The following is a 16,363-nucleotide window of genomic DNA, read 5'->3' as shown; positions in this document are numbered from 1 at the left end:
GTACGTAGTAACTGACGGAAAGTCATCGAGTAAAACAGAAGTGATTTCTGGCGCTCCCCAAGGTAGTGTTATAGGCCCTTTGCTGTTCATTATCTATATAATCGATTTGGGAGACAATCTAAGCAGCCATCTTAGGTTGTTTGCAGATAACGCTGCCGTTTATCGACTAATAAAATCATCAGAAGATCAAAGCAAATTGCAAAAAGATTTAGAACAGATATCTGAATGGCGTGAAAATTGGCAGTTGACCCTAAATAACGAAAAGTGTGAGGTCATCCACATGAGTGCTAAAAGGAATTTGTTAAACTTCGGTTACACGATAAATCAGTCTAATCTAAAAGCTGTAAATTCAACTAAATACCTAGGTATTACAATTACGAACAACTTAAATTGGAAGGAACACCTAGAAAATGTTGTGGGGAAGGCTAATCAAAGACTACATTTTATTGGCAGGACACTTCGAAAATGTAACAGATGCTTGTCCGTCCTCTTTTTAGAATACTGCTGCGCGGTGTGGGATCCTTACCAGATAGGACTGATGGAGTACATTAAAAAAGTTCAAAGAAGAGCAGCACGCTTTGTATTATCGCAAAATGTGGGAGAGAGTGTTACAGAAATGATACAGGATTTGGGCTGGACATCATTAAAGGAAGGCATTTTTCGTTGCGACGGAACCTTCTCACGAAATTCCAATCACCAACTTTCTCCTTCGAATGTGAAAATATTTTGTTGATACCAGCATACATAGGGAGAATCGATCACCACGATAAAATAAGGGAAAGCAGAGCTCGTACGGAACAATACAGCTGTTCGTTCTTTCCGCGTGCTATACGAGATTGGAATAATAGAGGATTGTGAAGGTGGTTCGATGAACCCTCTGGCAGGCACTTAAATGTGATTTGCAGAGTATCCATGTAGATGCAGATATAGCAATGGACATGGGCCCAAAGGATACCTGCTTAGTTTTTGATCCATTTTGCCTTTCAGAATTATGAGATCACCTAGAGAATTCCAAGAAAACAATCTCCAGATTACAATGCTCCCTCCTCCAGCCTGGACCCTTCCGTCTATTATACCAGGTTGTTCGCTTTTAATGGCCATCTGCCATCACCACCTGTCACCACTCAATGTATGTCCAGCTGCAGTATTGTCATGCAAATTCGAGCCTTCATCACTGATGAAAAGCAGTCAGCATGGGTGCACAAATCAGGTGCCTGCTACGGAAGTGGACCAATGTTTGTTGAACAGTGATTAAAGAGACAATATTGATAGCCCCTTGGTTGATGTGTGCTCAACAGTTGCACATCTCTTTGCCTACACACATCCCTGCAGCCATCATTCACTCCTGTCATCTATGGTCCATCGTGCTGTGTTTGGATTGCACCACTTTGCCATACATTGTATACTTTAACTAAGGTGGCACATGAACAGTTTATGAACTCATCCATTTCTGAAACGCTTCTGCCCTTGGCCTGACAGCCAATGATCATGTCCTATTAGGCATCAGACAAATTGCTCCATTTCTGCTTTACAAAAATGACTGCACTATTTTTCGCATTCCCTGACATGCGTTATATACCCCTTCACTGTCAGTGCTACCACTTGCCATCTGTCAGTTCTTATTGCATATTGAAGAACATAGGCTATGGTCACACTAAATCATGTGTATCTAAACAGTACAGGTAATACTGTATTCTTTCACTTGACTTGTGCTATATTATTTGTATTGTATGTAAGCTACAGGACTAAATAAAAAATCAAATCATTGCAGTCTACTTTACAAAATCAAGCATAAGGTATACTTTTTTACTGGAAACATGGTAGTGATTGGTTATAACAGATTTATGTGCTTGGTATCTCCTCTCTGTTTCACTTTTATTGTGGATAAAGATGAAAATATTTATGATTCTTGCAACTCTCTTCAGTCTGTTACATGAGTGCAGCTATGGTTTGAATTGGACTGGGAGTTGGTTTGTTGATAGTCCAGAATTCGGTGTTAGAATTCTAGAGGTGCAGACTCTCATTTTAGTATCTGTGCTTTGTACGTTTACACAGTCTATAGTGCAGTTGTCATTTTGTAACTAGCATTTTTCCACAAAGAAAAACAGTTCAGATGACAAATTGTTCATGACACATCTTCCTGAAGGTTGCAATGGATACGACTATCTGAACTGAGTCAAATCTAGTCACTGACCTACAAGCTAAGATAATCTGTGTCTGCAACTTGCTTGAAAACTCTAGCCACAAGTCCTGCCTTGAAATGTGGAGCATCATCAGTAACAGAATACTTGATTTTGAACAGCAAGCAGTTATCATTAAGCTGTTGAAGTGCTGTTGGATCCAGTAATGCCCAGGTTTTGATAACATTCAATGAAGTAATTCATTGCATTTTTCCATTTTTCTACCTCAGCAAACTTAATTAATTGCTTTGTTGTATGTTCATGGATTAACAGTATCTAAAATGGATACATGATTCTCACATCTTGCTGGCAATCTTAATGATCTGCCATCTCTTAACTGATACTTGCTATTAAATTGAACTACTTCATCTGCTACTGCTCCCTGTTCACTGACATCATCAGAATGTACATTTCTGTCTCTGTCTCTCTCTTCACAGAATTCTCCAGAATTTTTCAGTACAGGAATGATCTGAAGGTTATCTTCTTGGTTTTTTCCCCACACATATCTGAATGCATAAAGCTCACCTATCTGTTTTTATTTGGTATCACTGGATGGAAATAACAGTTTACATATCTTACTGATCTTGAGAATTTATCTTGGCAACTGACAACACTTGTTTAGCTTGCATGACATACTGATGCGAAATTCTCTTGTGCCACAAAATGAGAGTTTCACTAGCAGCAACATTTGCACTATACTCATTATTTGACATAACCTTAAATTTAATTTTAACTGTTTGTCATGTTTCCCTCCTACTGCAAAAACACTTTCACCCTTTCAAAATTTACACGTTTTATTGTCAGACTGATGTGCCATGCCTTTACTGACAGTTGCACCCTAGGACAACAGTCAGTCAGTTAACTCTGGAACACACAAAATCTTGCTGATATGCTTCTCTTTTCATTACTTTTCACTTTTGGCTAGAATATTAATGTCTCCATGTCCAATAACAGAAATATATTTTCCACCAACGATATGAAAAGGATGTGCCTCTGGAAATTATTCATAGTTTGTGAACCAAGAATATTGATTCAAGGTGTGATCAGTTGCTCCTGAATCCATGTACTATGCTTCTCCAGCTGTCTCTGGAGAGCTTCTCCATTGGTAGAAGACTGATTTGCAGTTACAGATTTTTGCTTTTTGCAGTCATGAATCCATTGACCCACATTATGAAAATAGTGACAAGTACCTGACTCTGCAAAATGCTAAGGTTTTTACCATAGTTTTTATTCATCTGTTACTTGCTGCATATGCTAAAATTTCACTTTTATCACTTGTGTTCATTCTCCTTTCTCTACAGCAAGTCCGGAAATCAGACTGCTAAGTGATCATTCATTTGCCTACACAGATTCCCACACACTGACAAAATAGTTGTTCCCAGGTTCAATTCCCAGCAGGGTCAGGGATTTTCTCTGCCTCGTGATGGCTGGGTGTTGTGTGCTGTCCTTAGGTTAGTTAGGTTTAAGTAGTTCTAAGTTCTAGGGGACTGATGACCATAGATGTTAAGTCCCATAGTGCTCAGAGCCATTTGAACAAAATAGTTGTATGCTCCTGGTAGAGTCATGACAGTTTTTTGTAACAATTATCTGCACAGGTATTTGCTCAACTAGAATCTGTAACTGATGTGTAAGACCCTCAATTCTGGCAATATGTGTCCCTGCGTTATCAGTTGGTTTCTTCTACAAACAATACCACTGCTGCAGTAAGATGTAAACACTGGTACCATATTTTTGTTCATAAATAGACACTAGCCTGTCCTACATTTCTTTCTATGTGTGGCATTTCATACATGCATTATTGTTTCTTTCTTAAACTGACTTGACGTTTATTTGTTCAGCAGTGGTTGAGTCACACTACGTCCACTCTGCAACCAACTTGCTGTATGCATTATTATTGGATGTTTCTTTAGCAGTTTATTCAAGCCATCAACAGTCCAATCATTATGTAATTTTAATACTACCCCCATGAACCATGGACCTTGCCGTTGGTGGGGAGGCTTGCGTATCTCAGCGATAGAGATGGCCGTACCGTAGGTGCAATCACAATGGAGGGGTATCTGTTGAGAGGCCAGACAAACATGTGGTTCCTGAAGAGGGCCAGCAGCCCTTTCAGTACTTGCAAGGGCAACAGTCTGGATGATTGACTGATCTGGCCTTGTAACAATAACCAAAACGGCCTTGCTGTGCTGGTACTGCGAACGGCTGAAAGCAAGGGGAAACTACGGCCGTAATTTTTCCCGAGGGCATGCAGCTTTACTGTATGATTAAATGATGATGGCATCCTCTTGGGTAAAATATTCCGGAGGTAAAATAGTCCCTCATTCGGATCTCCGGGCAGGGACTACTCAAGAGGATGTCGTTATCAGGAGAAAGAAAACTGGCGTTCTACAGATCAGAGCGTGGAATATCAGATCCCTTAATCGGGCAGGTAGGTTAGAAAATTTAAAAAGGGAAATGGATAGGTTAAAGTTAGATATAGTGGGAGTTAGTGAAGTTCGGTGGCAGGAGGAACAAGACTTTTGGTCAGGTGAATACAGGGTTATAAATACAAAATCAAATAGGGGTAATGCAGGAGTAGGTTTAATAATGAATAAAAAATTGGAGTGCGGGTAAGCTACTACCAACAGCATAGTGAACGCATTATTGTGGCCAAGATAGGCACAAAGCTCATGCCTACTAAAGTAGTACAAGTTTATATGCCAACTAGCTCTGCAGATGATGAAGAAATTGATGAAATGTATGATGAGATAAAAGAAAATATTCAGGTAGTCAAGGGAGACGAAAATTTAATAGTCATGGGTGACTGGAATTCGAGAGTAGGAAAAGGGAGAGAGAAGGAAACATAGTGGGTGAATATGGATTGGGGGAGAGAAATGAAAGAGGAAGCCGTCTGGTAGAATTTTGCACAGAGCATAACTTAATCATAGCTAACACTTGGTTCAAGAATCATAAAAGAAGGTTGTACATGTGGAAGAATCGTGGAGATACTAGAAGATATCAGACAGATTATATAATGGTAAGACAGAGATTTAGGAACCAGGTTTAAAATTGTAAGACATTTCCAGGGGCAGATGTAGACTCTGACCACAATCTATTGGTTATGAACTGTAGAATAAAACTGAAGAAACTGCAAAAAGGTGGGAATTTAAGGAGATGGGACCTGGATAAACTGACTAAACCAGAGGTTGTACAGAGTTTCAGGGAGAGTATAAGGGAACAATTGACAGGAATGGGGGAAAGAAATACAGTAGAAGAAGAATGGGTAGTTCTGACGGATGAAGTAGTGAAGGCAGCAGAGGATTAAGTAGGTAAAAAGACAAGGGCTAGTAGAAATCCTTGGGTAACAGAAAAAATATTGAATTTAATTGATGAAAGGAGAAAATATAAAAATGCAGTAAATGAAGCAGGCATAAAGGAATACAAACGTCTCAAAAATGAGATCGACAGGAAGTGCAAAATGGCTAAGCAGGGATGGCAAGAGGACAAATGTAACGATGTAGAGGCTTATCTCACTAGGGTTAAGATAGATACTGCCTACAGGAAGATTAAAGAGACCTTTGGAGAAAAGAGAGCCACTTGTATGAATATCAAGAGCTCAGATGGAAACCCAGTTCTAAGCAAAGAAGGGAAAGCAGAAAGGTGGAAGGAGTATATAGAGGGTCTATACAAGGGCGATGTACTTGAGGACAATATTATAAAAATGGAAGAGGATGTAGAAGAAGATGACATGGGAGATACGATACTGCGTGAAGAGTTTGACAGAGCACTGAAAGATCAGAGTCGAAATAAGGCCCCTGGAGTAGACAACATTCCATTACAACTACTGACAGCCTTGGGAGAGCCAGTCCTGACAAAACTCTACCATCTGTTGAGCAAGTTGTATGATACTGGCTAAATACCCTCAGACTTCAAGAAGAATATAATAATTCCAATCCCAAAGAAAGCCGGTTTTGACAGATGTGAAAATTACCGAACTATCAGTTTAATAAGCCACAGCTGCAAAATACTAATGTTTATTCTTTACAGACGAATGGAAAAAGTGGTAGAAGCCGACCTCAGCGAAGATCAGTTTGGATTCCGCAGAAATGTTGGAACACTTGAGGCAATATTGACCCTACGACTTATCTTAGAAAATAGATTAAGGAAAGGCAAACCTACATTTTTAGCATTTGTAGACTTAGAGAAAGCTTTTGACAATGTTGACTGGAATACTCTCTTTCAAATTCTAAAGGTGGCAGGGGTAAAATACAGGGAGCGAAAGGCTATGTACAATTTGTATAGAAACCAGATGGCAGTTATAAGAGTCGAGGGGCATGAAAGGGAAGCAGCGGTTGGGAAGGGAGACAGGGTTGTAGCCTGTCCCCGATGTTATTCAATCTGTATACTGAGCAAGCAGTGAAGGAAACAAAAGAAAAATTCGGAGTAGGTATTAAAGTCCATGGAGAAGAAATAAAAACATTGAGGTTCGCCGATGACATTGTAATTCTGTCAGAGACAGCAAAGGACTTGGAAGAGCAGTTGAACGGAATGGACAGTGTCTTGAAAGGAGGATATAAGATGAACATCAACAAAAGAAAAATGAGGATAATGGAATATAGTCGAATTAAGTCAGGTGATGCTGAGGGAATTAGATTAGGAAATGAGACACTTAAAGTAGTAAACGAGTTTTGCTATTTGGGGAGCAAAATAACTGATGATGGTCGAAGTAGAGAGGATATAAAATGTAGACTGGCAATGGCAAGGAAAGCGTTTCTGAAGAAGAGAAATTTGTTAACATCGAGTATAAACTTAAGTGTCAGGAAGTCGTTTCTGAAAGTATTTGTATGGAGTGTAGCCATGTATGGAAGTGAAACATGGACGATAAATAGTTTGGACAAGAAGAGAATAAACGCTTTCGAAATGTGGTGCTACAGAAGAATGCTGAAGATTAGATGGGTAAATCACATAACTAATGAGAAGGTATTGAATAGAATTGGGGAGAAGAGGAGTTTGTGGCACAATTTGACAAGAAGAAGGGACCGGTTGGTAGGACATGTTCTGAGGCATCAAGGGATCACAAATTTAGCATTGGAGGGCAGCGTGGAGGGTAAAAATCGTAGAGGGAGACCAAGAGATGAATACACTAAGCAGATTCAGAAGGATGTAGGCTGCTGTACGTACTGGGGGATGAAGAAGCATGCACAGAATATAGTAACATGGAGAGCTGCATCAAACCAGTCTCAGGACTGAAGACAACAACAACAACAACAACAACAACAATACTATGCATATTTAAAACTTCCAACCACTCCAATTTATGATGGCTCTGAGTTTCTTTATGTGAATGCTCTCACTATTCTTCTTCAGGTCAAGCTATTTTGCTCTTAATGCATGGCTCAAAAACTAACCTCGCATGGCACAGTTATACGTAAATTATTACACATCCAATACTTACACACACACACACACACACACACACACACACACACACACACACACACACACACATGTACGAGAGAATAGACAATGATACTGAGAGGCAAAGGAGCTGCACAGGACAAGGAATCTTAATGGGAACCAAAGAAGAAAAATCACTGAGGTTCTGATATATGTAAAAGAAATAAATTTGACCTTCTTTTACATGTTTTTAATTTTAAAAGATTGGGTTACTTTTTGCTGTGAATCATTTGTGTACTTGGTTACTGATTGTCTGGGATGTATCTTGCATTGTGGAGTTGGACCCTTTGATCAGAATACTTGTACCATTAGTAAATGTCACTATTTTTGCTGTTATCAATCGTAACTGTATTTGTTTACTTACATAATTCTTACAAATTAAAAACTGCCATGCTTTCTTTACACATAAACGTTTTCTCAACCACCTATAACACATTTATCATATTAGCTTATTTACGTATCAACTTCTGTGAACAGAATTCAAGAGAATGACAATTCTCTTAACACTGAGCAATGTCTGTGCTTATGGTTGATGTCAAAATGCAATAAAAAAATTGAACTCCACTCTATAAGCCTGATTTTTAATTCTGGAAATATTCTTGACTTGTGTACTAATCCTACATTTACATGTATTCGTGAGGCAGACAACATGCATCTATTTCCACCTTCCTCCTACAGGCAGAATACTATACAGGATACCTCTTCCCCTCAGGGCTAGTCCTGCTGCATAGCAAAACCAGGCAGCAGTCTAAGGCGATGTAACTTTGAAAAAATGTGCTTCATCTACGGCTACAAAAGCACTAGTCAAGTGCAGTTCACCTTGCTGACAATATGAGTGTTTCCCACAAAACGTAAAAAATTCCATATCCACATTGTCTATATAATAAGTTATACAAACATCAAAAATACTTTTTCTTCTTTTTCATTCCGAGATTTTAATTTATTTTAAATATCTGAGTCCTTACAAAATAGTCCTAATTTTCTGCAAACAATTTAGTAATATCATAATTAGCATTATTATTAATGCCAGTGGATGAGTGGTAAGAGTATCTGCATTTTGCCAACAAATTAACAGGTTAAAATGAAGTTGAAGGAGGTCCTTTTTCCAAACTTAAAAATGCTTCACACCACATTGCATCCAAAAATACAGCCCTTAATGAAACCTGAAGATCTGTAGCACACTCCCGGTAAAATTTAAGCCTTGGACTTTGCACCCCAAATTGTTTCCAGTGATGCAGAGCACTGTATTTTCACACAGCATCCGAAGGTCATCTATGATTTACATTACTGTTTCTTGACTTCACCTGACGTTAAGAGTCTCTTAATTTTTTATTGTTCTGATCTTCATTTATATTCTCTTGTGTAAATTAGAATAATATGGTGTAACAGGAAATTTAGTAAAATGATTCAATTCCTATTTCTCTGGCAGTAAATAAAAGGTGTCATTAGGGAAGAGACATGACTTAAGCTATCAGGCATCATCCAACTGGGAACTAATTACGTGTGGTGTCCCACAAAGTCACATCTTACCACACTTGCTTTCTCTTGTGTTTATCAATGGCATTTCGTCAGTAACATTACCAGGTGCCAAATTTGTTTTATTGCAGATAAATAAATGTAAATGTTGTGTGACTAGGGCCTCCTGTCGTGTAGACCATTTGCCGGGTGCAAGTCTTTCGATTTGACGCCACTTTGGTGACTTGCGCTAGTTGATGGGGATGAAATGATGATGATTACGACAACACAACACCCAGTCCCTGTGTGGAGAAAATCTCCAACCCAGCTGGGAATCGAACCCGGGCCCCTAGGACTGACATTCTGTCGCGCTGACCACTCAGCTACCGGGGTCAAACTTACTGCAGATGATACAAACACTAGTCTTAGAAAGATCAGTTAATGAAATTTTCAGGGGTTCCTACCCCATTCTCTGTCACTACACTTTGAAAAAACATACTACCTGCAATTCAGAACTTGTAAGAGGTTTCCTACCTGTATATTCCTAAATAATGACAGACAGACAGACAGATAGAAGTAGAAGACAGTGTTAAATTCTTGGGATTACAGCCTGACAATAAATTCAACAGGGACAAGCACAACACAGAACTGCTTAAGTGTCTAAACAAATCCCTATTTGCAGTGTGAATGTTGTCAGACACAGGGTATATAAAAATGAAAAAGCTGACATACTATGCTTACTTTTGTCCCATAATGTCATACGGGATTATTTTTGAGGTAACTCATCTAGCCAAGCTGAAGTTTTCCAGATATAAAAATGTGCAATAAGAATTGTTTGTGGTGTGAACTCAAGAACATCCTGCAAAGGCTTGTTTAGGGAACCAGCGACACCAAGTATTGCTTGCCAATATATTTATTCCTTAATGAAGTTTGCCATTAAAAATATAGCCCTTTTTCAAACCAACAACTCAGTTCATGGAATCAATACTAGAAATAAAAACCATCTTCACTTACTTTGGTCCAAAAAAGTGAGTAACCAACATTTTCAGTAACTTGCCATCAGCCATAGAAAGTTTAACCACCAAGTTTAAGAGAGACCAAAAGGTTTTATTAGTGGCCAATTCCTCCTGCTCCAATGATGAATTCTTTGTAGAAACAACTGGTGGGTGTGTATGTTTATGTGTGTGTTTTACCAATAATATAAAATAATGCAAATATTAGTACAATCTCACTTCTGTACAAATACAATGCAGCAATGCAATCACTGAAAATAAGTGTTGTAAAATTATTCTTCTATTCAGTGTTTATTACTTCATAAACAAAAATAAGTTTAATTTTTTAACTTATTGTACATCCATGTTATCATTCCACTTGGGATCTATGGAAGGAACATTAGTGTTCTTTTATTTGTTATTCATTGTAAATATTTAGTGTGTATTCTTGTTCCTTGGACATGTTCTACATCCTGGAGGATCTCCTACTATGGATCAACTGGAATGAAAAGTACACCCAAATAATCTAATCTATAATTAAATCTCACAAATTGTCACTTCTGATGAACTATATTTTTTGTATTGTGATAACTTTCCAAAAAACAAAATAACTAAAATTTAGATTTTAAAATTTTTATATAGGTGTGTTCTAAGTCAGACAGTCAGTTATCCAGTTAGTTACAAGTTCCATAGATCATATGCATGTTTGATGTTATGACGTGGAACTGGGGGAGGGGGTGACACACTAAATTCCTTGTCTTGGGTGCCATAATACCTACACCATTTATTCCACTGCTTTTGTGTGCACATAAAGGAATGAATGGGGAACTTGAGGGTTCTGTTTGCACACTACAAGCAGAGTGATAGTAAAAGGTCTCATAGTCCTCCAGCATCTTTGCTACAATTGTGTATTCATGGTAAGCAGGTTAAACACTAATAAGTATTGTCAAACTGCAGAATGGCGATCTCAAGGTCACTCATTGGGGTGAATGACTGCACCGACATGGACATGCTAGACGAGGGCAAGACATCCACCACGGGCATCGACTCCCCGAGAGGATCCTCTGACGACAGTGGTGTCCTCTCGGAAAGCAGTGCTGCTGGACCTCTCAGCAGCGTGAGGTAAAATACATTCAACTACTTAACTGGGATGATATAACAATCAGTATCTGATTCACAAATAAATTATCATTCTGCAGAAAAATAGTGAACTGTGATCCACCTTTTTCTCCTATTATCTTCTCAAGGCCGACATACAACAATGAAGATACAGATTTCATCGCAGACAAATACACATAACTGACTCAACAAGGTTTCTCTTCAAACATTTGGTAGTGTGATAGTTATGAATTGGATTTGTAGTGCCCATCCAGCCATACAGGTTTAGGTTTCCTACTGTTTAATGTAAATTATACAGACAGTTCCTTAAATTGGGCAGTTTTTTAAATTGGGCACAGCCACCTGCTTCACCAATTGCACTAAGATTCTATGTAAAAGTGCCTCAATATATGAAGAATATTTTTCTCTGATCTCCCATTCATGTTTTAGCAGTAAGGGATTCAAGAAAGTATAAAACCACTTCTGTACTGCAACTGTCACCATGTGCTGTGAAATGGAAAACTGTAATATACTGACAAATAATCACAACCATCAATACAGGTTCACAGTTCATTGAGCTACTATAAAATAGTACTGCAGTGTCCACTGGATTGGATTTTTTTATGTATTGGTTAATTTAGATTTTGATATCACACATCTTAATGACTTGCATCTGATTGGCTCAAAAAACAATCAGGATGTACATGAAATCCACGGAAGCAGTTGACATATGTACAGTGAAGTTCTGTTCACTGTATCCTCTATCATCACCAAAACTGTCAATTAAGAATACAACAAGGAAATTACCAACTGTTAAGCGTTCTTTTCATGGAGGCCTAATCTTCGTGCTAGTCCACAGAAGTGGTAAAGTGTTCATGAATATTCCATCTTTTCTTCCTTATAAAAGTAGGCACAAGGTTTAAAATTTATCGAGAAAAGGGTGTGCTTACTCACAGATCACCCCTGAACACAAAATATTTTGACTCTTTCCCAAGTTCGTCCCCTTGCCTGTAGTCAACTTGTTCTGTTGTTGTACTGAATGGCCTAAGGCCATCAGGCTTTAAAGCACAGATATGTTAATGAAATTGATATTAAAAAAAATGGCTACTGAATGTATACCTATGTAGTTATATCAACTGTCTTCACCATAGTGCTGCAATTCAAAATTTTCTCGGTTCTTCTAAAGTAAGAACTATGTCACGGAAAATTTTGCAGCTTTGATGGGAACACCACAGATGGTCTGACCTGTCATCAAACTAGGAGTCTGGTAAGCAAATCCCATTTATAATGCAAAAAGAAAGATATGGCAGAGTTCTTGTTCTCATATATGAAGCATTAGCTCAGAGGTGGCATCCCCTCAGTCTTAGCTCCCTTAGTGACAGTGTAAGGTTCACTGTGCACGGTGGGTTAACTGTTTTGTTATATTGACTGTCCCTGATACAGGCTTTTGCAGATGCACTGAAGTCTTCAATTAATTTTAAAATTCTCTTCATTCCTAATCAGTTAAACCCACATACCAAATTCCTCTACTTACTGTAATGTAAAACAATAGATGTTAACAACTTAATTGAGAAAAAACATTTTTACAAGATGATGCACAAAGTTTTGAAATTTTCTTTTCATGTGAATGTTGTGACAGCTTTTGTCCCATATCTACTACTCCTTTCAGTGAGCACTGGATGGAGACACAAATTTTCATCCAGATTTGCCATTTAAAAAAATCAGGTGGCTCAGCCTGATGCAGGCTTTTCACTTTAACGTCACTTTGCTTCCATCACATTATTCAGTCTCCTGTGGTTTCCTTGGAGAAGTAACTCTTAGTGGGAATACACAGGAGAGAAAAGAAACACTGTTGCTTTTTCTATAACTGTAGAAAGAAAATGATGATATGAAAATTGTCTGACGTCCATCAGATATTGTTGCTGATTTACAGCTGACACTATTTCATTATTTCTTTTGTGCAACTGGAATGTCAAAAGTAATTCTGAGTGCGACATTTGGCATGATAATGAATCCTCTTTAATATTCCAACTCCTTCACTGTTGTAGGATTTTTTTCTGATATTGCTATAAATGTTGCAAAACATCAATGTCAACAGAAACCAGTACAAAACTTACATTATTTATGGCTGAAGTCTCAGAATACTTAAAACTAGAGTGTACTGTCAAATATATCACAATTTATATTTTTAAAGTCTAATCACTATATATCACAATTTACATGTTTAAAGTCTTATGATTTATGAGGAGCTGCAGGTATACTGATCCTAGAAAGATATATTTACTGTTACAAATCACTCACTCCATTACAGATTTGCTGTCTTTGCTCTTGGTTCACGTGCCTATCCCAATTTCTGTGCATTTGGAAAATATGTAGACAACATACTTGGAGAACTAGGAGGAGAGAGGATAGCTGATGTATGTAAGGCAGACGAACTGTGTGGTCAAGAGCAGACTTTCAGAAAATGGGCAGCCAACATTTTTACTGTAAGTGATTACATTTTCTAAGTCTTATAATTTTGAAATATCTCTGCTTTTCATTCTCATTTAATGAAATTGTTTTAATAGCACTATTAGAGATTAGGTGTACTTTCTGTGACATAATCTATAAAAAGTGAATTTTATAGCTTGCTTGTGAAGCATTCTGTATTGATGCTGACGAAACACTCCTGAAGGTGACAAAATCCTTAACAACTGCAACACTGTCAGCCACTACAGTAAGATTTGTGCACGCAAAGGAGGATAACCTGTTAAAAGGTATGTTATAACATTTACAGCAAAATTAGTTGTACCTCAAACTTGCTTGACACAAAATCTGCCACAATCTTCATAAGAAACTTTGCAACAACAGATTTTTCTTAATTACAGCTCTGTCAGCATTTCACAACAAGCAAGCATCCGTTTGCAGGCTTATAAAAAAGACTAACCTTCATCATGAGGATGTAAGGTAAGATGTGGCAGAGCGACTTTTGAACATGACTATTGGCAAATATGTGTTAAAGATGTATGAAATCTATACATAGGCTCTGAAAACAATGATTATGTGAAACCCAGCTCACTTTGTTCATCTGCAAGATCCAGAAAGCACCAGATACAAGTGATGATGCTGATGCCATTGTGCTTGACTTCCAGATGACATTTGATACAGTTCCATACAGCAGGCTAATAAACAAAATACTAGTGTACAGAATATCAGACTAGCTGTGGGACTGAACTGAAGAGTTTCTACCAAACAGAACACAGCATGTCATTCCCAGTGGAAAGAAATCTTCAGACAAAAAAGTAACTTGGGGGTGTTCACCAAGAAAGTGTTTATAGAAGTCACAACACTAAAAAATTGTAGCAAAATACAGGAAATCCTGCAGAGGAATGACGTTTAGTGCAGGGATGGGCAAGTGATCCCTCAACAGAAACAAATGTATTGCTTACTTCTGCAGACAAGATCTGTTCAAAAAATTCAGTAACTTTGTCCACAAAATTTTTCTACACTTACCTTATACCTATTGGGTATCATCTACTTTGAAATGCTCTCCTTTTGTCTATCATCACAAATCTTTGTCCTTGCAACAGGGTTTTCAACTTCACAAACAAAAAAACAAAAAGTCCACAGGGGCCAGTCTGGAGAGTATTGAGGTTGAGGCAGCACAGTGCTTTGGATTTTGTGCAAAGTGGCACACCAATACGGATGAATGTGCAGAGGCATGATGATGATCCAAGAGCCATAAATTTTTTCCTCACATTTCTGGCCCCTTCCTTCTCACATTTTCTTGCAGGTGTCGCAACATGTCCCAACAGCACCATTAACAGTTTATCCCTGTGGCACAAATTCATGATGACCTAATCCTTCAAATTCAAAGAAAACTATCAGCATGGCTTTGACATTTGACCTCACTTGACAAGGTTGTTTGGTCTTGAAGGGCCTTTCCTGATCCATTGTGAAGACCCCTTGGGCTCAACATCATAACCATAGACACACATCTCATCACCAGTTATGATTCTGTTAAGGAACATCTCGTTCTCATTTGTGCAATCCAAAAGCTCTTCCCAGATTGTAAGGCAAAGGTCTTTCCGGTTTTGATTCATGAGCTGTGGGACAAACTTGGTGGCAACAAGTGCATTCCAAGATGCTGTGTCATGATTTCACGACATGATCCAACTGAAATGTTACAGTCTTCTACAATCTCTTGGACAGTCAGTCTTAAATTAGCACGCACAGTTTTGCTGACATTCCTGACATGAGAACTGTCAGTAGATGTTGAAGGGCATCCTGAACAAGGGTCATCTTTAACTTCCATTTGGCCATTTTTAAATCATGCAAACCATTCATGTCACCAAGTATGGCTTAAGCACTCATCACCATAGGCTTCCTGCATCATTTGGTGTGTCTCTGTAAAGCTTTTCTTGAGTTTTAAGCAAAATTTAATGCGGATGTGTTGCTCCATTAACTCGACTATCAAGAAATTCATTAACTGTGCCACACATCATTCTGCTAAGTACAGCACTGAACAATAACTAACAGACATACAACAATGAAACTTCCAGCAGTTACACATTAAACACAGGCATTTGTAGGGACAACAACCACATTTCGCTCCAACACACCACTGGCACGAAATACCTAATGTTCCGGAATTTTTTCAATGGACTTCATACACCTTGCAGGAAGATCAGGAAAGTAAAATCAGAGAGATTTGAGCAAACTTAATATCAATTATTCTTCCTGTAAACCAATCATGACTGGAACAAGAAAGGGGAAGTGACAGTGGTACACAAAGTACCCTCTGTTGCATGCTGTAAGGTGGCTTGCAAAGTACAGATGTAGATTTATATGTAGATCTCCCTTTAGAGGCATATGTGACTCTTACTCATTCAATTGTAAGGTTTTGAAATGACACACAGTTTCCAGGATCAGCATCACACAATAAAAAGTATTAATCAAGAATCTGTCAGATCAGATAGACACTACTGCAGGAAGAAAATGATTGAAATGTGGTAGATTTGGAGTGGTTGTGTACATCACCTATAACTATAAAATTCTGTACAGTGCATACAAATATCACTTTCCACCTTCCTTATTCAGTTAGCAGATGGTGCACCACAAGTAAAATTGTCAGTATGCCTCTGGCCAGACTCACATTTTTCTATTTGCTGTATCTGTTATTACTTGAGCTGAATATGGAATACAGTAGAGTGTTTTTTGATT

General features: G+C 38.2%; 1 protein-coding gene across 1 annotated transcript in view; it reads left to right on the top strand.

Moving 5' to 3' along the window:
* Positions 1-16,363, top strand: part of LOC126188360 (nitric oxide synthase, salivary gland-like) — a 162,612-nt gene that overhangs the window by 58,426 nt on the left and 87,823 nt on the right. The window contains exons 14-17 of the mRNA XM_049929959.1: positions 11,021-11,185; positions 13,473-13,647; positions 13,788-13,917; positions 14,029-14,107. Of these exons, the coding sequence (XP_049785916.1) occupies positions 11,021-11,185; positions 13,473-13,647; positions 13,788-13,917; positions 14,029-14,107 (549 nt within the window). The remainder of the gene's footprint in view (positions 1-11,020; positions 11,186-13,472; positions 13,648-13,787; positions 13,918-14,028; positions 14,108-16,363) is intronic.

Source organism: Schistocerca cancellata, chromosome 5 (genome assembly GCF_023864275.1).
Source record: "Schistocerca cancellata isolate TAMUIC-IGC-003103 chromosome 5, iqSchCanc2.1, whole genome shotgun sequence".
Classification (NCBI taxonomy): Eukaryota; Metazoa; Arthropoda; class Insecta; order Orthoptera; family Acrididae; genus Schistocerca; species Schistocerca cancellata.
The sequence above is the reverse complement of the archived record's forward strand: the minus strand, read 5'-3'. Positions and strand labels throughout refer to the sequence as shown.